At 28.6% G+C, this 25,160-nt stretch overlaps 1 protein-coding gene across 5 annotated transcripts in view; it reads left to right on the top strand.

The window, feature by feature from the left end:
• Positions 1 to 25,160, top strand: part of LOC148311647 (uncharacterized) — a 177,720-nt gene that overhangs the window by 110,955 nt on the left and 41,605 nt on the right. For all 5 annotated transcript variants that reach the window (XM_088256328.1, XM_088256329.1, XM_088256327.1 and 2 more), the window contains exon 6: positions 516 to 638. In XM_088256328.1, coding sequence (XP_088112454.1) covers positions 516 to 638 — 123 coding nt within the window. The remainder of the gene's footprint in view (positions 1 to 515; positions 639 to 25,160) is intronic.

Genomic DNA, 25,160 nt, shown 5'->3' with positions numbered 1-25,160 from the left:
ATAATGTGCCCTCACTGAATTTTCCCGTACGGAAGGCACATTTTACAGTACTTATGTATAACTATATGAAAGAAAATTGTTTACGACATGTAATCAAATACGACTTTTAAACTTTGATTTTTTTTATTAATTGCTATTATTATTTTGTTTGTAAATAAAAATAAGACTCGATACTAGCAGAATATTCCTCTCATTGGGTGACTGACAAATAATAATAAAAAATAAAATAAAAAGGACATGGGCGAATGATGCGATCTATTTCAGATCTAACCACCATAAAGTTGGCCATTGTCGAAAATTTTCACAAAACTACAAATTCCTTCCTGGGTAGCGCTTGCTCGCTTCGTGAATAGAAAAGTCTACATTTTAATTGTATTTTTTAACTACGTCACAAAAGCGGGCGAACCCTGTTGCACATTGTACAATTTATCCTGTTTAATGTTGCAAGAACCCAAATTACTCTTGATCCGTCACTCTGGAATAATAGAATAATGTGTTTTATCTTCGCCTTGCAGTGAAGAAGGGTGGACCGGCGTCTCCTCTCGGCGCCCGCGTCGCGGCGCCCGCTCCGCGCAAACCGGCGCCTCGTCGAGCCGCCACGACCCTCTCGGCCAGACAGCCACCCCCTACACACAAAGGTATGAATATTACAAATTTTATTATATGACATTTCTATAATACGTCCGCTGAGACAGGTGACACGCTTCCCCGAAGCTTCTAGACGTATCGAAGGCAATCAATCATACTTATCGCTACTCAATCTTATTTGAATAAATTATGATGAAAGGTTATTTGAAAGCCTTTTTTATATTGAATAATCAATTATGTATAAATTTAAAACGCCATATAAAATAACGTCAATAGGTAAATGTATTAAAACCATTTTGCTAATTTCTATTGAAAAACATTAGTTACACAAACAATAAGATATCAACGAAAACGATATATTGTTCAATTGTATGTTTTTCCTCACAGTTAATGATTTTAAAATAGACGTTAAAATCAAAATATGAAAAACATTAATTAATTTTTATAAAAATAGTTTTATGAAATATTCATTATTTACAATTAATCTTAGAGAATCCACCCTTTTACTTTCTTATGTGTTTAATATGTAATTAAATTCAAGTAATAATTAATTAAAGTAGTAACAGTAAAAAAAATCTTAAGGAAATGAAGGAAATTATCGTTTAAAGATTTTTCTGCAGAAAACTTATAATATGCACCCCTTAAATTAATCTTAGATTTTTAACAAATAATAATTTCATAAAATACTATACTAAAAATATGCCATCTTCATTAGATTTCAACCAAATTATCGTATCGTATTTTTGATCTATATACCCTATAGTATAGGGCCTATAGTATAACCATTGAGACTTAGCCCTTAAATCAGATCTATCAGTTTTAGTGAAAGGTACGAATGATTATCGAAGATAGAGGTTCATCGATCAGTCGCAGTCATTACTTTATACAGCCGTTGTTCTATAATTTCAACATGTGTTTTAAATTTCAGTGCAGCTTTGCAATTAGTTCATTAAAAGTAACCTTATAGAATTGTGTTGCGTATTATTAATTTATTACCTATATTATTCCACGCTATAACATCCACGAGCAGAAAAGTCACGCGAAGTGTGGCAAAGCTAATCAATAATGCAGGGTTGATTAAAAAATATACATAAATATCATAGAAACAACCAGACGATTAATATTTGTATCTAACGTTCAAAGTGTTGAATAAATTATTTAAAAATAAATATAAATGTATGTAATAAAAACAATGTAATAAAAACAAATAAATATAAATGTATGTAATAAAAACAAGTAGATATAATAAAAACAAATATTACTAAAAAAAAATCTCTCCCCATTTATAAACAAAAGAATACAGGGTAGCGTATCTAATCAACGCGGTGTTACCTTGATCGTTAATTATTATACGAGTATAGGAAGGCACGCTGGTCAGTCCCGCTCCCCAGATTATTGGATCTGTAGAATATATTTGGTCAGAAACCGAAGATGTAAGTGAAGGAACTCAGGATAAAAAACATTACAAAAATATGGGAAATTAAATAAATGAGGAATTATAGGTAGGAAAAGAAGAAATGCATTAGTAGGGTATTAGGATACCTATGTTACAGCAAGCACAACAAGTTTGTGTAAGTTGGGAAAGTCCGTAAAGGAAATAAAAATAAAAACAAAATTTGCCACAACTCCCCTCTTAATACATTTAAATCTTGCATCTTATTAATCTTGCCTATGGAAGTTTTTGGTTTGAAAAAAGGGTTATTTTTAATTTTTTAACCGCCTAAAGATATACTAAACAGCACACATTGCTTGTTACATTGCAATACAAAATATACAAAATATATCGTGAAGTTCATTTTTTGTAGTAACAAAACGGCAACTTTTACAATTTTGTGTAATTTTTACAATAAAATTACTCTGTGTTTTAAACCATAAATATTTGAAATCTTTTCTGAATGCACAAATATCCCATAATTTCGAATAATAGGCCTATTGAAAAGATATAAAATAATGTTTAAGGACCACATCAACGTTTCGTTGCACTTTAGCATGTATGCGTGTTTGTATGCATGTATAAAATGTATTTTATGTACCATTGTTTTAGAAGAAAGAACACGAGTATATGAGTGTGTAGTTGTGAAGACTGCAAGTTTTATAGCGAATTGTGTTCGCAATTGCGATTCCCACAATGTAAGTTACCTACTTTTGTACTTGTAAGAGATCGCAAAACCATACAATTTGAATAATATAGCTATAACCGTCCAGTTTGTGGCAAAAGATAGTAAATCATTTTTTTTAGATAGAATGAAAATTACTACTTGCTCTTGTTATTATTTTTAAATGCGGGCAGACCTCGACTAACAGCGAAGTTCTTTTTAAAATTATTTATTCGATGTATGTCAAACTTTGTAAAAACTCGTATTTATCAATTTGAAAAAAAAAATATACATATATATATATATATATATATATATATATATATATATATATATATATATATATATATATATATATATATATATATATATATATATATATATATATATATATATATATATATATATATATATATATATATATATATATATATATATATATATATATATATATATATATATATATATATATATATATATATATATATATATATATATATATATATATATATATATATATATATATATATATATATATATATATATATATATATATATATATATATATATATATATATATATATATATATATATATATATATATATATATATATATATATATATATATATATATATATATATATATATATATATATATATATATATATATATATATATATATATATATATATATATATATATATATATATATATATATATATATATATATATATATATATATATATATATATATATATATATATATATATATATATATATATATATATATATATATATATATATATATATATATATATATATATATATATATATATATATATATATATATATATATATATATATATATATATATATATATATATATATATATATATATATATATATATATATATATATATATATATATATATATATATATATATATATATATATATATATATATATATATATATATATATATATATATATATATATATATATATATATATATATATATATATATATATATATATATATATATATATATATATATATATATATATATATATATATATATATATATATATATATATATATATATATATATATATATATATATATATATATATATATATATATATATATATATATATATATATATATATATATATATATATATATATATATATATATATATATATATATATATATATATATATATATATATATATATATATATATATATATATATATATATATATATATATATATATATATATATATATATATATATATATATATATATATATATATATATATATATATATATATATATATATATATATATATATATATATATATATATATATATATATATATATATATATATATATATATATATATATATATATATATATATATATATATATATATATATATATATATATATATATATATATATATATATATATATATATATATATATATATATATATACCATATATTGAAGTACCGCATATGTTATATCGTAAATTGAGAGATAGCGCCTACCAAACACAAGAGTACATAGTTTTTTTGTTGAAGAAAACTATTTAGCATCATTTATTTCATACATAAATTTTTATAAAAAGTTTTTTTTAAATAATAATTATTGCAATTTACTTCAAAGTTTTATGTAAGTAAACAAAAATAAATAATAATATCCCTATTCTGACTCTTAACTTGACCACTTTCAAGTATTTAAAATGTACTTGATAATTCCAAATTTTTGTTAGTCTTTTTCTGATCCTTTTTCCAAACACATTTGCCTCATAAATTTGTTTACCGTTCATTCTTCATCCATTCGTTCCACATGGCTAAAGCATCTCAATACACCTTTCTTAATTCTATCGATAATTCTCATCTCAGTGTTGCATTTTTTCCTTATTTCACCATTCGAACATCTGTGTACTATACATCGTCGGAATAATTGGTGGGTATGTATGAGGAGATGTATGGTATGAACGTGGAAGAGGCGAATAATATTTAAGAGGTGTTGTGGTGTCCTATTCCCTCTGCCTACCCCTGCTTTAGTAAGTTAGTTTAATGTAAAATTAATATTTTATGTAAAATTAATATTTTTTATCGTTATGTTTTTAGTCCACAATTAACAAAAATATAATACATATCCAAGAAAATAAATAAATATTTTTATAGCAATGGTGGCCGTTACTCCTTATTTCTAGGATAATAAATATGAGAATGTTTTATTTATCAGTCACTTTATTAAACGTCATTACATTTACATCCGGTCTACGGTAGGATCACTAATGATTGTTTATATGTATATATATATATATATATATATATATATATATGAAATAATAAAGTAATCATACTGTACTAGAATTTATAAATATTCAAATAAATTGATACAAAACGTATGGTATTTACGCCGTTGACATTGACCGTAATATTAAATACCTTATATAGCATTTTAAAACCAGTTGAACTTGGTTTCCTTATAAATTATGTACATTTATTTTATTTTAGCTCAATGATTTAATTTATTGCTATTTTTCTGTCTAGTAGATTGACACATTACATATTGCTTTAATTAGTTTTAATATATATTTTTTAATTGTGTGTGTTGGAGTTTTGTTTTATGGTACAGGTACTTCAAATTGGATCTTTATCATACCAAATAGGACGCCTTACAAATTAAATTGAAAGTGTATCAAAACAATTTGGACATTTCTTCCTGTTTTATAAAATAATTGGATTTAAAAAAATATATATTCAATGTATTATTCCTGCTTTAAAGTGGTATTGAAAAAATTGTCTGAAAATATTAGTACACATCGCACGCACAGACTATGACAGCGCGCCGCGCAGGCTTGTAAACTCGACTAACGCACTTGCTAGTCTTAAGAATAAAATATGTGGGCAGGTATTCTCACTGACGGTATATGTAGCACTAATATGATTATATAATATTTTTGAAGTTTATATTTTTTTATGAAATACGATAAAACATCCAATTTGTTTTGTAAAACGTCTAGTTTCAAGTTGAAATCCTGTATCTCCGTTGTTTTGTTTGGCAAATACTCGTAAATTTAGCTTGTACCAAAATAAATTCGTTTTAATGCTGTTTACAAAGGACGAAGCTTAAAGCTATTTACAAAGCTTAAATAAATTCATAAAACTGATTGTTTTTCCTTGAAAATTAGCAGCGTAGGATGATATTTTCACCGTAAAATTTCCATATTATCTGGATGGTTTAAAATATATTATCATAACGAACTTTCTGGTTATTTCTGCTATCCTGGAGAGAATTTCATAATATTGTGGTAGTGTGATATTGTAGGTACCTACGTAGGCGTGGGAACTTCGCTTGTTTGCATGTTCACACCTCTATACTCGTACCAGACTCCAGACAGCGCACGCGTTAAGTGGAATCTGTTTATAATCCCTATTTGGCAAAACTTGCTGAGTATTTAGAGAAAGTTCAGAAGCGTGGGTGCTTTCAAATATGTTTTATAGTGTTTGAACTTGGTACACAAAATTTACGGTTAAATATTGTGGAGTGGTTTAGCTTATAAATAACATGATATAACCTACTATCTTAGCAACGAAGTCAACTAAATAAATTTAGAAGCTCAGCAAAAACGCTGTTTTATTTTCCAAACTTAATTTACTTTGCTTAACTTTATAAAGTTTATAAAATGTGCCACAAAGTATCTGCGAAAAACATTCAAGAAAAGTTTTATTTTCCGTTTAAAAATATTTAAAATGGCTTTCAGATAGATATCTAAACATCCAAAATACGTGCCATATTAATAAAAGTACCATATTTATAATTTTTCAGTGTTTTCATGGCTATTATCCTTTTGAATGCAAACCAAAAAAAAAATCTTAACTAACTGTAACTTCACAATATTTATGTGTCCAAATTATTGTTTACAAATCTGGGTTATTTATATATTGATATCTCAACATTGATTATGAAGAATATGGAAGTCTGGGTATTTCCAGGGTATTTACTCAAGTCAACTATAGATGGTGCCGAGAACTCGCATGCGAAAGAAGGTGTCAATTGAAAGATAATACAACTTCCAAAATTTGAGAAGTGTAGTTTTTAATCATGGGTGAAATGGTAAATGTCTTAAACCAGCCTGTGACGGGTCGTAAGACCTGTAAATAGACATCCATATTCTTCTCCATCTATCTTAAGATATTAATATATTTTCTTTTTTTAAAACCCTTATCCCCACCCCAATGATGCATAGGGCACTGCATCATATCAACGCAGTGTTATCTTGATCGTTAACACATGAAGGAAAGGTGATCAGCACTCCGCTTCAGATACCAGTCCAGGGTAATATGGAATAAATATAAAAGTGAAAAAAATCACTTATATTTATTTGACCCCCTTGGGAATCGAACCCGGGACCTCCAGAACGGTAGCCGAGTGTACTGACCATTACACTACGGAGGCGGACAAAATATCTTATTTGTTCTATATATATTTTTTTAATGTTTTCCTCGTTTGGAATACTCCATTGATAACTTTAAATTACTGTCTAAAAATATGTTTTTATTAGTATTTTGCCTTGGTTGTCAATTTTACTTTTAACTGATAAAGAAACTGAATGTTTTTTGCTAGTATTTGTGGCCAATAGACCGCGGTATTTGTTTACTCTTTTGGAAAATCATTCATTCGGATCAGTTGGAGGAACAATTAAACTAAACAAATCATTTTGTTAGATAGTGACGTAATGCTATTTTTCCCTAGAACGTCACTTGATACAGGTTTTTTTACTGCAAATTAGATGTTTGACAAACAGATTGGACGTTTAACAAATCGTCAAATGCGTGTTGTATTACATTTCTTTCGTGAGGACTAGAGTTCATTAAACATGTAAAACAGTATTTTTAAATATCTTACAATGTTTAAAGAAAACACTTCGTTTTTTACCACTTGAGTTTTATTATAGACTACATGTTTCAGAAGTTAAACTTCCATCATTCAGGTCTGTATAATAACTGTTATTATACAGACCTGAATGATGGAAGTTTAACTTCTGAAACATGTAGTCTATAATAAAACTCAAGTGGTAAAAAACGAAGTGTTTTCTTTAATCATTGTAACATGTCTTACCACAAAGTTAATGCCGAAACAATAAATAAAATATTTAAATATCTTCATAATATTACGAGTATATTATATAAATTTGTTTTACTACCATTTCTCCACTCATTCGATTCATATGCTCAAATCATCTCAACACGCCTTCCTTCTTCAGGCCCAGTATTAGTAAAGTCGCAATTTAATTTTCTCTAAATACGTAATTGATTTTTTTCTTAAAACACAGTTTTTGCAATGAAAATAAAATGTTTTAAAAATAAGTTATATAATCGACTGACAAGTAAATGCTGCTCGCTTAATTTTATCAATGATGCTTATTTTAGGTTTCCATTCTTTCCTTATATCGCCATTCGAACATCTATCATACATCAATTCATAATTTATAAGGCGAATATGGTTAGTAGTAAAAGCAGAAGAAAGCCAAGGAATACTTGGCATGGTCAAGTATTTCAAATACTTGAAAGTGATGGTTTGTTAGTTAGCATTTCATGGAATGGACACTATGTTAACTCGATTGTAAAATTATGAATGGAGGGTGATCAGCTCTGCACTCCAAATTCACTGAATATGAGTAGCATATGTTTGATGGGATACGGGTGACGTAAGTGAAACTTTACTTAGTTAAATTACTTAAATAATTTAAATTTGAAGCACTAACTTTGTGATTTTCTTAACTTAATTTTAATGTCTGCCGGTTTCGAAGCTAACCGCTTCTTAATCACGACTGATTAATACTCTTCTAGTATTGATAAAGATGCGGTTAGCTTCGAAACCAGGAGACATTATAATTAAGTTATAATAAAGTATTTATAGTGATTTAAAAACAAAGTTACATTTTAATTATTAAATTATTTATGTTGCAAATATAGATTGGTGAGACGTTCTATTCTCTCTGCCCAACCCTGCGGAGAAGTGGCGTGATGGTTAGTTAGTTAGTTATAATGTTATACATATTTTACCCTGAACCTACGAGCACCCGATTGTATTATAAATGGCATTGTCTTCATGCTAATAAATGCTTTTTCGTTTTAATTATTACAATTTTTAATCTTGGCTTCTGTATTCGTCACTCGGCCGTGACCTTTGGAAAGGTTTTAATTATGCTGCTGTTGCTTCAATTCTAAAAAAATATCAATGGTTTTGTAGACATGTTTGTTTTCTTTGGAATTGTCAAGACACAATGGGAAATTATGCGGTAATCCATCATTCGCTGGTTTCCGAGACAGCTTTCCGAGTATTGATTTGTCGGTACTTACTTGAAATATGGCGAACATACCTTCATGAGTATCAAATGAAACAATATTTTTGAATACTTTCGTTGCTGAAGTAAGAATAATAGATAAATGAGTGCAATTATATTATGATGTTGAGTAAATACATACTTATTAATATAAGTAATTACTCTATTATTAGATTTCAGTTTTGTTCTGATATTTCTTGGTGGAACTGTATTTTATATTTTTTACTAGACACATAAGGTGGCTTGATGGGTGTCCGTGAATATATATATATATATATATATATATATATACATATATATATATATATATATATATATATATATATATATATATATATATATATATATATATATATAATATATATATATAAACGACCAGTCAGGAGTTGAAAAACATGATTTTATTTAAATTTTCGGAAAAAATAATTTAAGTACATAGTGTATCATATTAGAATGATAATTACGTGTAAGGTATAGTGAAGGTTTTAAATATGATTTTTTACAATTTTACCATAGAAATGGGTTTTTGTATGTAAATTTATTTGTACGGAAAGTCTTACCAATACCTTTACACCGCATTCTTTTTTTATATTATTTTTCAGCAGCTGTTAAAATTTATATACATCTGTCATAACATAATACGATCAATATCCAACAAAACAGTTGTTAATAATATTAAAAGCAAAGACGTTTATTGATTGATATATTTTATTCACTGACTATTCACGTGGAGTTATTTGGTAAATATGCCGAAATATCTGTATAGATATTCATAAAGTATGTAGGTCACATCCGAATATATTCAGCTATTCTATAATGTTCTTTTTCTAATAAGTAAATTATAAATATTTTTCATGAAAAATGTATTTAAAAATACTATACTTATTCATTTAAGTAGTATGGTTTACCAAACAATGGTATTCAAACGTTTTCAAACTTGCTAACGGCTTGTACTTAATAATATATACAGAAAGCACTGATTTTCTCCCTTCTGCTAAATACCTAGACACTTGAAAATACACAGTATTATTATTTTTTGACATCTCATCAAAGATGAAGAAGAATATGGAAGTCTGAGCATTTACGGGGCTTACGACCATCATAGGCTGGTTTAAGTGTAACATTCACCAATTCTACCCATTATTGACAACCACACTACTCAAATTCTTGGAAGTTTTTTTTATATATGACCCAATTTCGAAACGTTATTCTTCAATCCTTACAGCTTCACTAGAGACATCTATTGGTGAGATGAAAAGAAGCTTTTATATTGACCAGAAACTCTTTTAATAATATGTGAGATTCGAATCCTGGATTATAATCACACACATGAGAACCGCCAGAAAATATCATTTTCATTTTTATTATTTTAGCATATAATTTGACCTGTTAATTCATTTACAACATTTTGAGTGTGTCCAAATAATAATCCAGATTTTGTGAACGAGTATTTGGACACACACACATAAGTAGGTTCGGTAGGTACCTACTCGTGGCTGGTTGCAAATCGCCATTTAATCTGCTGATGTAATGCCGCATTGTGTAGATAATATTGGATTTTTGGGCGCGACCATTGCAGATAATCGCCAAACTTGGAGAGGGTACTTGGTACATCTATACCACGTATTGTATGCGAGTATGTACATCAAATTATCTATCTCATGTTCGCCACGCCCGGGGCCATTGTGAATTTTGTAATTTAATTATGCGCTCTAAATTGGTAGCGTTTTTGCGCCATGATAGATTGCTTTGCAGATACTTGATAATTTAATAATATAGGAGACCGTTTTATATGAAACTGTCAACACGTGTTGTAAGTTTTAAGTACGTAATAAATAATAATAAAACATCCCTAATAGACTATTGTTTCTCTAAAATGGCATTTAAAGGTAAACGGGTTTGATGTTTCTAGGAATATTTTTGTCCGTCTCCGTAGTGTAATGGTCTACACAGTTAGCAGGGTTCGATTCCCAGGAGGGGGGTCAAAGAAATATAAGTTATTTCGCACTTTATTAATTCAATATTACCCTGGACTGGTGCCTCAAGCGGAGGGCTGAACACCATTCCTTCATGTGTTAACTATTAAGATAACACTGCGTTTATATGATGCAGTGCCCTATGCAACATCGGGTGCGGATAAGGGTTTGATGATTGAAGAAGGTCTATTCTTGCTCCCGTTATTTTTTTTTTACTATTAATATGCAAACAACTTTTAGAAGCGATTTTAAATACTGATCGGTGAGTATTCAAAATTTGAAGCTGGCAACACTTGTCATCTTCCAATAACAGCGTAATAATGCATTACAGGTTCACAGCAAAGTCAGGCGTGTAAATTAATTACCTACGTGTGTTCAGATTGCATGTCCGATTATTCGGAAATATCGGGTACCTACCATACTAATTCTCAGCACGCGATGTTGTCTATGGTCTCCGGAAGAAAATTTTCCCGTTTATGTATCATTACATCATTAGGCACTTACTAGGTTACCGGGAATTCGGACTTTTCTTGACCTTTCACGTAAATTGACGGGGTACTACTCGTATATAATAACGTATCAGTATCAATATTGAATATAATCCATATTATGACATGTATTTTTATTTCTTTTCGTTAGAAAAAAAAACCTTTGAACGTTTTATGTGTTATTCTATTTCGTATATTAATTTGAATCAGTATCTAATGTGACATTTTAATCAACGAATTAAATGTAATCTGTATGTTTCATGTACAATGTATATGACAAATAAATCAGATATAACATTTTGAGTGTGTCCAAATACTTGTTCACAAATCTGGATTATCTCCAATTATAGGAGTTATTTTTCATAAACATTTTTGTTCATATTTTATTTTTGTTAAACCAGCCTACGACGGTCGTCAGCCCCGTAAATGCCTAGACTTCCATATTCTTCTTCATCTTTGATGAGATGTCAAAAAATAATAAAAGAAATCAGATGGCAAAAAAACACGACTCACATTAAATGAACATACTCATTGAAAATAAAATTCGGACCTATACTAACCGGTTGTGATTTTTCTTAAGAAATAATAGCTAACTAACCAACCATCACGCCGCTTCCCCGCAGGGGTAGGCATAGAGAATCAAACGCTACACCACTCTGTATTTGCAAACATTCTTCGCCTCTTCCACATTCATGCATCTCCTCAAACATACCCGACGATTATTACGACTCCTGACCCGGCCGCTTTCAAGTATTTGACATACCTGATTGTGCCAAGTTTTCCGAAAGAAAAAAATCGCTTCCCTTTTATCTATATTCACCAATCCTACTAATATATGACCTATTAATAAAATCTCCAAACCACAAAAATAAATCTTCTTCTAAATTACAGTCGTTCTTGGCTTAGTCTAAAACTATGAATGTAAGGAGATTACAACTGGGTGAGAGTATTGTATTTTTTAAGGAATAACCAGCAAAGTGTTAATTTCAGAGACTTATCTGCAATGGGTCGATTATTACGCCAGTTGCAATTAATTTTGCAATGAGCGGGAACGAACCTGCGACGCCGGTTTCGCAATCGGGCGTCCACTCAACTGCGCAACGGCGCCTGTATGAGGATTTGTAATTTTTTTATATGGAGAATTATTTACCCGGCCAAATATTAACAAATGTGACTGTATAAAACCAATTAAGTACATACATATTTCCTTTACAGTCATGTTGATTCGTATTCCACCTAATCAATGAAGTTTGCCATCTACCGGTGAAAACGGGAAACTTTTCTTACGTAGTTATCGCGTCTTGGAAACTGTTCCTCATGTTTGACTTATTTACTTCAAGAAAAGGTCAATGTCTTTGTGCTGTTTGCCTTTTTAAACGTTTACACAGACATTTACCCTTTGTACTGTGTGGTTGAAATTACATTCATGTTTTAACTCCTACGATATGACGTGTAACAGCGCCATCTGTGTATTTAACCGGCAATGAAATTATATTTTACATTCGAGTTTGTAAGATATTTTTAGAAGAAAATGATTTTTCAAGTTGCCAACCATTTTACTAGGCGATTGTATTCAGTTTTTCATAATTCAGTACTTTAATTACAGATGTCTACTTCTGAAACCGCATAATCACTGTTGTTATATTATGAAAATAAACATTTTTTAGGTGTTTAAATATGAACACCAAAAATATTTAAATTTTTAAGTAGTCCCCTACTTAAAAATTTAACTTAACCTGGCAGCAACATCCTTACACTGAGTGACTGCCCATTTTGTTTTTATAAAGGGCAAAATGCATATGTAAATAATTAATTTATCATTATTTTATATACTTTCTTTTTTATTCTTGATGTATAACAATTATGCAATTTATCCTCTACGGCTTCAAAAAGCGGTTGCGTACAAACCATTCATTTTGGAATCATTACAAAACAAATACAATAAATATAAAATTATTTATGTATATAGTACGAGGGACATTGACCTTTAGTGCTTTATTTGACAAAATTATAATTTTTACACAACAATTAAATATTTTTTAAATTTAAGATTTACTTAGTAAAACCAATATTTACCACTATTTCTTAAAATCTACTGTGTCATGTGTTTCGATGCATTCCGCATCATTTCAAACACCGTATTTGAAGCTAGTTTTAAATTTTTGAGTTGGGTCCTTGGGACTTTGAAGGTTGAAGAGATATAGTGGTATAGATAAGAAATAGTGGTATTTACAATGTAAAACTTAAACAAAAAATGGATAGATTTTACCACAAAGTGACTTGAAATTATTAAATAATTTATTGCACAGTATTAACAATCTATTTATTTCAGTTTTATTTATTGAGATCGCAGCATTCTCACATTCTTGGTATAAATTTTACAAATCCAATCCGATCAAAAGAAACTCCATGAATTTTGTGCAATAAATTGTTATTAGAATGCTTTTCATTATTGGCCTGATTTTCTCATAAAATTCTTTATTTTCTCACGGGCTGTCGGATAATCTCAGCGGGTTTTCCTTGTTGGAGAAATCTGACGTTTGAGATAAAGGTGAGAGGCTGTAATAGCACTTCATTATTGTTATAGAGATATCAGTTTTATAATCAGAGCTTGTTACATAGTTAATTAAATTTTTCAGTGTGGCGAACTCACGTAATTATAATCTTGTTCAAACTCATTACCTCATTAGCAAAAGTTTGTGAAATATGTAATTACCTATTTATAAATTGCGTATGTTAACTCAGTTAAACGAAAATCACTAATATGGATTTCATTTTCATGTTTTTTTTCGATTTCATGATTAAATGACCAATCAGAAATGATGTAAAATTGTAAAAAAATAATGTCTTTTTTTCCTTTCCTTTTCTTTACAACCGGTTCTACCAACCTATAGCATTTAAGCTTCGTTAAAATACCTTTTTGAAAATTGTGTAATGTATTTATTTAACTTCTTTTACAGGATTATGTACATTGCCGGCCTTATTGCTATAAAACATTATATTCCAACAAACCAAAAATGGATTAATAGTCAAGATTTGTTCCTTTAATATATATATATATATATATATATATATATATATATATATATATATATATATATATATATATATATATATATATATATATATATATATATATATATATATATATATATATATATATATATATATATATATATATATATATATATATATATATATTTATATATATATATATATATATATATATATATATATATATATATATATATATATATATATATATATTTATGTTATATACGTAGTGTAATGGTCCCGGATTCGATTCCCAGGGGGGGTAAAATAAATATAAGTGTTTTTTTCACTGTAATATTTATTTAATATTACCCTAGACTGGTACCTGAAGCGGAGGGCTGATCACCTTTCCTTCATGTGTAAAACGATCAAGATAACACTGCGTTTATATGACGCAGTGCCCTATGCACCATTGGGGTGCGGATAAGGGTTTTATTATTATTATTATTATATCCGTAATACGTGTCAGATTTTTTTTATTTAGTGGTTTGTATCATAATACTCATTTTTACACCAACGCCGTTGTTTCTAATGTTTTTAGTGTTTTTATTTGTAAAACGTGTTTTAAAAAGGCATTAAATATAATGATGAAAAAAATGTTATTTTCAAACAAACAACAACAAAAACCTATTGTTATTTATATATGTGCAGATATTATTTAATAGAACTGATTTGAATGAACTTTTAAGTCCGAAATTTTTAATTTTCTTCATTATTTTAAAGATATATAAATGAAATTCCTAGTTCAGGAAAATGAACAAATTTCAAGGGGATACTTGTAAATAAATAAATAAACCACCCTTGAACTGACTCTACACACGTGTTAAAAAGCTATTCGAATGCACCTTAAAATATGGTATTTACTTATATACAATAATTAGCTAGTAAGCCCTAAACTTTGTAAATGTGTATTTGATTGTTTTCTAACAGCAGTTACATAATAAATTGTGTTCGTTGACCGTTTTGGCTTTCGAATTATAATATACCGTGATTTTATTTTTAAATGATTATCTTATAACTTTTTTGGTTAATGCATGTATTAGATACCCGTTATTTTCAGAAGTGATCTTTAAAACGTATTATTATCCCACATTACTATGCGTGTACCGACATAGCCGTATGTCCTCTTGCTTTCTTGCCTCGGGTCATGTGTACCTAAATAAACAAATGTACATTATTATCTTAAAAGTTTTCTATCCATAAATTATTATGTTACAAAATTTCACCTCACGCAGTCCCAGACGCGTTTCGAGTGGCATGAGTTGATTTATTTTGCTTTTAGTTTACATATTAACCTCTTTTGATTGGAGATCGCGTAATGCTGTATTAGCTTTTCTCCCATTAAACAAAATGGCCACTTGAACCTCCGGTCAACAGTTTACTGATAAATCTACACATGTAGTAAAAAATAATAAATTTCCGACACAAAATGTCTTAATCTATTTACACATAAATAGTAATAAATACATTTTAAAAAATATGAAAAAACTTAACTTTATGAAGTTAAGCAGGCAGGATATTTCAATATATACTTTTTGTGGTCTGTTAACTTTTCTCATTAATTGATTCGGCAGTCATTTAGTGGTGAAACCTTTCTATTTTTAATAAGGTTTTTCTTGGACTCGCAAATGATGCGGAATGCATCGAAATACGTGTCATAAAAGATTTTTTATAAATTGTGGTATTTACCATTTGAGCTTTAAATAAAAATGTTAACTCTTATTAAATTATTTTATTTTTAGTTAATAAACTTGCTCTGAATAAATGTACATTTCTGAGCTTTTATATTTATAAAGCAATGTATTCCATCCAACTAAAAACTGACTAGTGACACCAGTCAAGGTTAGTAATCTATGCAGCTTTTTAAAAAGAGCGGGCACATAGTGCTTGTACAATAAAAATTATAATATGAAGTTGCAGTATAAAAAACCAAGTAATTATAAACATTGTTATGATTATAAAACTGTCGATTGATGAAAATATAATGACGGATAAAAATGTTTGGAAAGCTATTTGTATTATCAACGGTTTCGGCTAGTTTTAATGAAGTATTATGAACAATTAAAAGCTTTATGAACAATAACTAAGAGAATGGGAGTTTTTGATAAATCTAATAATTTTATTTATTTATTTATTATTAAATTTGTTACTCGTACGTATATTTTTTTACATGCAAGTTTTGCATTCGGTAGTACGCACTGTGAATCAATACAATAAACTCGTAATATAGGGAGTCTGGTGGCAGAATTAACATTTATAATTTTAATAAAAAATGAGCTGCAAAGGATAAACATCTTTTTCGATAAGTATTACAAAGAAGAAAAGTGCGGATTTTATTTCTCAAAAAATATTTCGTCTAAATGTAGACCGTCACGCCAGACACACCTTTATATGTACAAATGTACATTCCATATATGTAGTAACATATTTATGTTTAACCTTTTATTTAAATGCATTTCTTCGAAATGTAAATTTTACCATATGACTGTAAAAATATGTTTACTTTAAGTAAATTGAGAATTTATTTGTATTAATAGTTTTAAAATAAAATTTATGACACCTAAGAACATCATAATTATATTTTTAATTACTTCATACTTTAATATCACGTAATATCCGTACACTGTAAATTCACACTTCTTTGATAATACGCAACGAGCAATAATTAACATTCATAATAGCTGTACAATTTACTGCTTTTACAAAGGTAAGACAGCAAAATTTTAGTGGTATCAAAAAATAACTTTTTATTGGTCGTAATGAAATGCTTAACAATATCAACCGAAACGCTTTGTTTAGTGGGAACAAGATTTACAATTTTCTTTATTTATTATGTTTTTAGATCGTAATTGTTCATAAAATTTTTTTTTTTCAGTCGAAAAAATGTTCTAATTTGTGCAAATACTACATAACCAAATTAAAGGCTAAAAATTAAGCAACAATGTACTTAAAATGGTTTGTTTGGTGGAATATTATGGTTATTTAAGAGTGATATTTTAATTACCTTTCATATTTCATTTATATTGCTGCTCTTTTTTAATTTTACAAATTTGTCTGGTGGATTATTATCAAAGGTGGCTATAAAAAGTGGTTAACACATTAGAGTCGGGAACGCGTATCTGCGTGTTCGGTAAACTTCGGATTCCGCGTAATCAAACTTTGGTTAAATTATTGGTTATGTTTAGGCGATTTTTATTATCAAAAACATATTTTCACTAAATATCTACAAATTTTCCGACGCATTTTTACTGTTGAGGGATAGCTGTCAATTCTGGTTCGACAATTCGACAAATCTTTCTACAATTCGACTCAGTATTTGAAAGAGTTCTGGATTTTTCGAAAGGTTTTTAATACGATAAGAAATAAACGTTTTAAATTTTATTAAAACTGTTTGAATGCTTTATGTTACATTGAATTTACAAAATGTATGCTTTTTATTTTAAAAAATTCTCCGCCCATGGACATATTTTGTAATGAATTCTCATACATTTAGAGTATTAACAATTTATATTAGTACATTTTGTAATGTTTCATACGTTAAGAAATAGCGTAATATGTATAAAATCGTAAGTTGAAACATATTTTTACTGTCACGAACTCCATTTCCAAGATGTAAGGCCAAATTCAGACGAAAAGTTTTACATAAATAAAAATTCATATAAACAAATGGCACACAAATCGTTTTAAAATCTTAACTAAAATGATTCTAAAGTGTCTTTATTTTAATTTTGTATTGAGAGTATTTTTTAATGAATTTTAAATGGTTCGTCTACAAAATTTAATGTAAATAAAGCTTTTGAACGTAAACGTTTTATTTTTAATAGTGGGTTAGTTTTTATAAGATATCAATTTTTTAAAACGATTTCTGACAAAGAGATAATATCTAAGATAGATTTTTTAAACACCTTACCTTTCACTAACTCTTTTTTTTTCAAACCCATATAATTATTTCTAAGAAAACCCTGTTTTTTCAATGCGAAAACAGTGTTCTAAGAAAAAAATCAATTACGTAAAATGTTACCTGGATTGAGAGAAAATTATGTTGCGACTTAACGAAAACTGGGCCTTAACTGCGAGAATTATGATCACACTAAAAATATACAAGGATTTTTTGTAACGTTATTTATAGACGTCAAAAATAAATATCTGCCTAGAAGTAAATATAAAATAAATATCTGCTTAATAAGTAAAAAAAACATTTTGAGAAGAAACGAAGATATAGTCAAGTTAAGAGACAATGGTTGATATGTTTTGCCGACACTGACATATTAACATACCATAAGTTGATACTGGCTTGGTATTTAATATTTTTTGAGTCGGGTCTGAAAATCGTCTTATCAATAATGTCGTGCGATGTCGACCATGAAAATCTCATTTATCAATGCCTTCATTTAGGCTTTTAACAGCTCTCTTTCTTAATCTCGTCCATTATCTTGAATCCAGTGCCTACTTTGTGCTAATTGCCGTAAATGCCATGTAATTGGGTAATGTGCTCCGAAGTGATACATTTTCAATTCTGTCCGCTCTGGTTGTTATACAAGTTGTACGCAAAAAGATGAGAATCTCTCGAGAGAATGCGAATGGAATTCGTTTACCAACGTGGCAACGTTTCAATGGTAAAATCGGATTTTAAAATTTCTATGTTATAATATCGTTCAAAAACAACAGCAAAAAATATTTAAATAATAATCGAATTGTTACAAATTCACGAAAAAATCATTTATTACTGATTGCACAATATTGATTGTAAGTAATTTTAGTATTTTTACTGATATTTCAAATGAAACGAAGAAGGCATTCAAATAGGAATGTGGAAGTCTTAGGTATTACAGGGCGTATGGCTATGGTTTACTGGTTAAAGTGATCACTTTGTAACATTCCCCATTCCATGCATTATTGAACATGTGTCTCATTTGACAGAACGATTCACATTTCACTTACGCTCAGTGCTGCCATCTATCTTTTGAATTTTCAATAATGATATGTCAATATTTCAATAATATTTATCGCCTGTATTGGAATATTTATCATTAATGATTTCAAATACCACCTTTTGTGGGGTTGATACCATTATTTACGTAAAATTAATCAAATACACTCAAAATATTGTTAATGTTTTGTTGTTGTTGATATACTCGTAATTATATTTTAATCGTGTGTCATATGCCACTTGTTAAAAAAAATACTGGAGAGGGTAAAAAGTAAGATATTTTTATATTTAGATATTTAGATATTTTTGTCAAGTATATATAATTATGGATGAGTTAGTAATCAGGTAAAAATACATGAAAGGCAAATTTTAAAACTATGCAGTTTTATTCCTCCTATTTAGAATTCTTTTGTTTACAAGAGGTATATAATTATGGTATAATTTGTATGAGCAGCTTCCTAGGATGATTTCAATATATTAAATGTAACCTAAATTCCAAACGGTTTCAACTTATATTCAGGTAGTGGAGTGAGAGGTTCAAGCACACTCTACCACAACTTGATTCCTAATTTTTATAACAACCCTTTAAGTTTACGATAAAAATATGATTTTGAAATAATTTGGTATAGAATAAGAACACATATTTTCACTTTAAAAAATTATCAATCTTATATTTTAATATCTTTACGGGAAAAAAATAATTAAAAAAATAATAGGTACCTGCTTACATCCCTTCCCACAATTTTTACAAAGTTAATTGGTATGTATTGTTTAATTTTTAGTATATATTGCATTAGATTTTCGAACTCATTGAATAATATTCAACATTTTGCTATTTTTTTAATTATTTTTACGTAATTAAATAATTTGGAACTAATTTATTTAATTCGTGGACCCCAATTAATGTCTTCAGATGCACAATGGCCAATTAAATAAATGTGATAACTTTCTCTATAGAATTGATGATAATGTATTATGAAATTCCTTTTCCTCCCACTTAATATTTTTATATAAATATATATATATATATATATATATATATATATATATATATATATATATATATATATATATATATATATATATATATATATATATATATATATACATATATATATAAATATATATATATATATATATATATATATATATATATATATATATATATATATATATATATATATATAGTAACCAAGAAATTCCAAGGTATTGTAACCGTTAACTTCGTAATATTGATAATTTGAAGTTTCATTTCTGATGACTTTGGCATTTTAAAACCGGTATCGATCTGTTTTTTCAGAAAATGATAGAAAAAAGTTATGACCATTTTTTTTCGCACAGACCTTTTGGTAATACGTATATTGTTGTAGTAAAGGTTATATGATAAGGAGTTAAGTTTGAAATATGTACTCCCCGCAAAAAAATAACATAAATCACACAGTGACTGAAAATCATATTACGTATTTTGTCAAAAGCCTTGTTACGGTACATGTATTTCCACTTTCAAATGTGAGAGAAGCCTCCACACTCCTCAGTATGGCACTTTCGACCGTTCGCTCGCCGGCCACGGCCATATTACATTATACTCCGCCGCAATGAACGAAAGTCGACCGAAAAGAAAGTTAACGGCGAGGTAGCAATTTCAACGTGATACTGTTATTGTGGAAAAATTACGATTCGCTCAAGTTTAAATCGCTCAGTTCTTATCTTAGCTCGTCGCCTAGAGCACGTCCGCCATCTTGCCGGCGACATGTCAAATATTTCCCGCCGTTCTCAATTCGAATGTGTCCCGCGAGGCTGATGAATTTAAAGCGAATAATAATGAAGACAGTAGCTACTCGCGGTATGGCAATAATTCAGTCGTAAAACGCGATGCCGTATGGAATACGGCGTTTGGAATTATTCCCGAAAGTAGTGCGCGGATCTCTTTATAGTAATTTGTGATGGAAATTGTTTAATGATGAGTCCGTTAAATCGGTTCGTGTCACTCTTCCACGGGGATAGTAACAATAATGGCGGGGCTAAGAAGAAATCAACCCTGCCTACAAAGTATACGAGCGATCTCAATATATACGGAAGTGATACGGAAAAATTAAGAAAGCACTACATTTGGTCCTCTATTCGCGGGCCACGGAAGAATAAAGGTTTGCAATTACGTTTTTTAGAAGTTTAATGATTTGTTATTGTGTCCGAGGAGTTCTTGCGGTGAAGGTACATTCACCGCAGATAATTTACTATCCATTCAACCATACGTGTGTTTTTTGCTTATATTTTTTAAAAGTCGCTTGTTTTTTACATGCAAATTGTAAATGAAAGGAAAAAAATTGCATAATTTTGTATGTAATAACGGTGCGATAAAATCAAAGAGGGTTCACTCGTAATTACTGTTATTACATTTATTATTTAAATATTGTATCGTCCCACATTTTTCTTGATACTTTTTTCACCGAAAGCTGGTATGCATGTATGCTGTGTTCTTGAAAACTAGTTTTCGTTTGAAACTGTTTTTACTTTTCGGGTCTTCTTACATACTAAAGAACTTATCACAAACAGCATTAAGAGTCTGCATTTTTCATTTAAAATAATGATTACACCTATTTTGCGTATTCGGTCTATAGATAAACTGAAGTTGTAAGATATTTTACGCTATATAAATCTGAAATGCCGTGGTTGGGTGAGCATGCACAACTATTCGACATGCAACCAATAAAAAATGAGATCGAATTGCGAGAAATTTTAGCGTTGTAAATAGGTAATATCAAAATCATTTCTAATTCTGTGTGTGAAATTATATAAATCGGCGGAAATCTAAATAGAGTAGGTACGAGCTATATTATTTAGAATTTTGATGGTTCGTTGATCGAAATAAAGATACTTATTATATTTATTGCTATTTTTATTAGTCAATAAGACGTTTCCGTGTGTTTTCTGCATTTTACTATCGTATTATTAGTAATGTTTGTGCTTTATATCATATTTTGAAAATAATATATTGGGAACGAACTACGGATGTTTTATTGGGTGAAATGATCCAGATTCGCAAATATATATTTAAAAAAAAAGTGAATTTAAGTCAACTTTCTGTGTTATTATATTATTCATGTATTTTTTTCTATATCAAAATCAAACGAAATTGATTTTAATGATAAATTACTCATTAATTAATTCGGCAGTCATTTTGTGGTAAAATCTATCATAAGTATATAAATTAATATTTCAATCACTCGTTAAGTGTTCATATAATAGATCAATGCCAATTTTTTAAACTATTTATATCAATTTTTGGATAGATAACACATAACTACGTAGTGTAGATAACTTTAACGTTGCTTCTGAACTATGTAGTTAAATTGTTAGGAAACGCTTTATAATTAATGTCCTTGAATGAAACTTATATCAGCCCGTTTCAAACGGTTAAATCCGTCGATCCTAAAAATGGGTTCATAATGAAATTTTATGCGTTATTCTACTATCATATTTATCAATCTTCTTCAGTAATTATCTCTTATATTTCAGCAGAGGGTGTATTCGTTTTGTTAGATTGAATTAACTTTTTTTTAATGATTTACCATAAAATTATAGTATATATTCCTGACTTTTACCTCCTCTTCAGCGTTAGTCACACAGTCCCACGTTGCTGATGGTGTCCGAGGACACGCAACAAGTTAGTGCACTTAATTCAATCGGACTGGCGATAATTGGAATCACTCAAACCCTGTGACGTCACACTACACCAGGGAGCGTGTTATATAAAGTGGGAGTGCCTCGCTGTCCCTTATATGAGTAGTCCACTTGCAAACCACGTTATGTTAAAAAATTAAGTTTTTTACCCAATGACGGCAATCGGTAGAAGATTTAATCTTCTATCTATTGCCGCCACTGACTAAAAAACTTTTTTAACATAACCTGGTTTGCAAGTGGATTACTCATATAACACTGAAAACTTCTAGAAAATTTGGTGATGGACTTACAGCCTTGTATTATTTAGATTGGCAGTGACAGGTATATTGAAAGCTTTTAAATGTAAATTCATAGTAAAATCGGGATACAATTTTATGTTGTTTCACTTTTTCAATAAATTTTGCAACTTAGTTAAAAAAAAAAAATTAAAAAATTGCTTAGCAAGAGCAGATCTGTCAGGAAGCCTAGATGCTTCTGTATCAGATCTGGGCATGCGGTGGGACAGCTTTCAATACTCATATAACAACTTGACATTAAGGAGACATACAATTTGACAAAAAAAAACTTTTTGTTACTGACATAAATCGAGACATTCTTACTTTTACATTACTTTCTTCTTCGTCCATTATATACATACAGTGCTTCGTAGGACACTACATTTGGTTTTCAAAGCCATAATTTTAGATGATTTTTTATTGTGAACAATTTCTAAATTTTACCCTCGGATATTAAATATTTAATTTTGAAAAACTGTTGCTAAAAGATATTGCTAAAATTTAACGTACATTGAGAAACATGTACAAAAGAGGTTTATTTAAAAGCGTCAGAAATCTAAATATCTTATAATTAAACAGTATTTGCATAATTCTTTTTATCTTTGTTAGCAAACATTTTTTGGGAACTGAAATTAAATTAAGTAAAGACGGTAAATTCTTTAAACACATTACACATTTATCCTCTATATTTTACTGATTATTTCAGAATATTATTTTGACGATTGTAATGACTGTATTGTAGCTCTATCTCTCAACGCATTACTTTAATGAATGGGCATACCTATGCAATTTAAACTGATCATTAATTTCATAGGAGCATGACGTGAAGGTGGCTTACCTTATGTGAAAAGACACTAATTTTTATGTCACCATAATCGGGAATCAAAACAAAGACGATACATGGACACTAAATGTTATCGTCATTACACCCTTGAGGCGAATTTTTTGTTATTAATACGGTCATTAAAAGTAAAATAAAATAATACTGTTGTAAAATAAAAAAATAACTGCATTTATAAAAATTAAACCCCTATCCACTCCCGATGGTGCATAAAGCACTGCATCTTTTAAACGCAGTGTTAACTTGATCGTTAACAATGAAGGAAAAATGATCAATCAGCCCTCCGCTTCAGGTACCAGTCCAGGGCAATATTGAATAAATATTAGAGAAAAATCTCTTACGTTTATTTAACTCCTCCTTGGGAATCGAACTCGGGACCGGGCATTGAGCACGGTAAGCTAGCGTGATGACCGTTACACTACGGAGGCGAACTAATTTTTATATTTGCATTTTTATTTCGGTAATAAAATCAAACCGTTGTTTATGACGTAAAATGTAAATACATAAAATGTACATATTTACGAATGTATTAGTTTGTTCATCGTCAGCAGCGCTTATGGGTCTTCCCACATTATACAAAAATAACTTCCATCAGACAGTTTTTCACTTATTTCAACGTGTTACTTATCTCCAGATTTTCACCAAAAATCCAGTGTGCTTTTCATGGTGCGCTGAAAAGTCAAGTTATTGCAACCGGGTGGTTGGAGTGATTATGTTATGTTTAACCCTCTACTTACATCCCCTTTTACAATTATATTTTATTAAAATCGTTCAAATTATTCTGGTATCGATGGTGTACTGATTCGATTTCAGTTATTCGTTTTGAATTTATACCTATATTTTTTTTAATATATATTTTTTTG

This window comes from Brachycentrus maculatus, unplaced genomic scaffold, assembly GCF_059751285.1.
Source record: "Brachycentrus maculatus isolate JH-2025_06_01 unplaced genomic scaffold, ASM5975128v1 h1tg000060l, whole genome shotgun sequence".
NCBI classification, from domain to species: Eukaryota; Metazoa; Arthropoda; class Insecta; order Trichoptera; family Brachycentridae; genus Brachycentrus; species Brachycentrus maculatus.
This window is presented reverse-complemented; position numbering and strand designations above follow the sequence as displayed.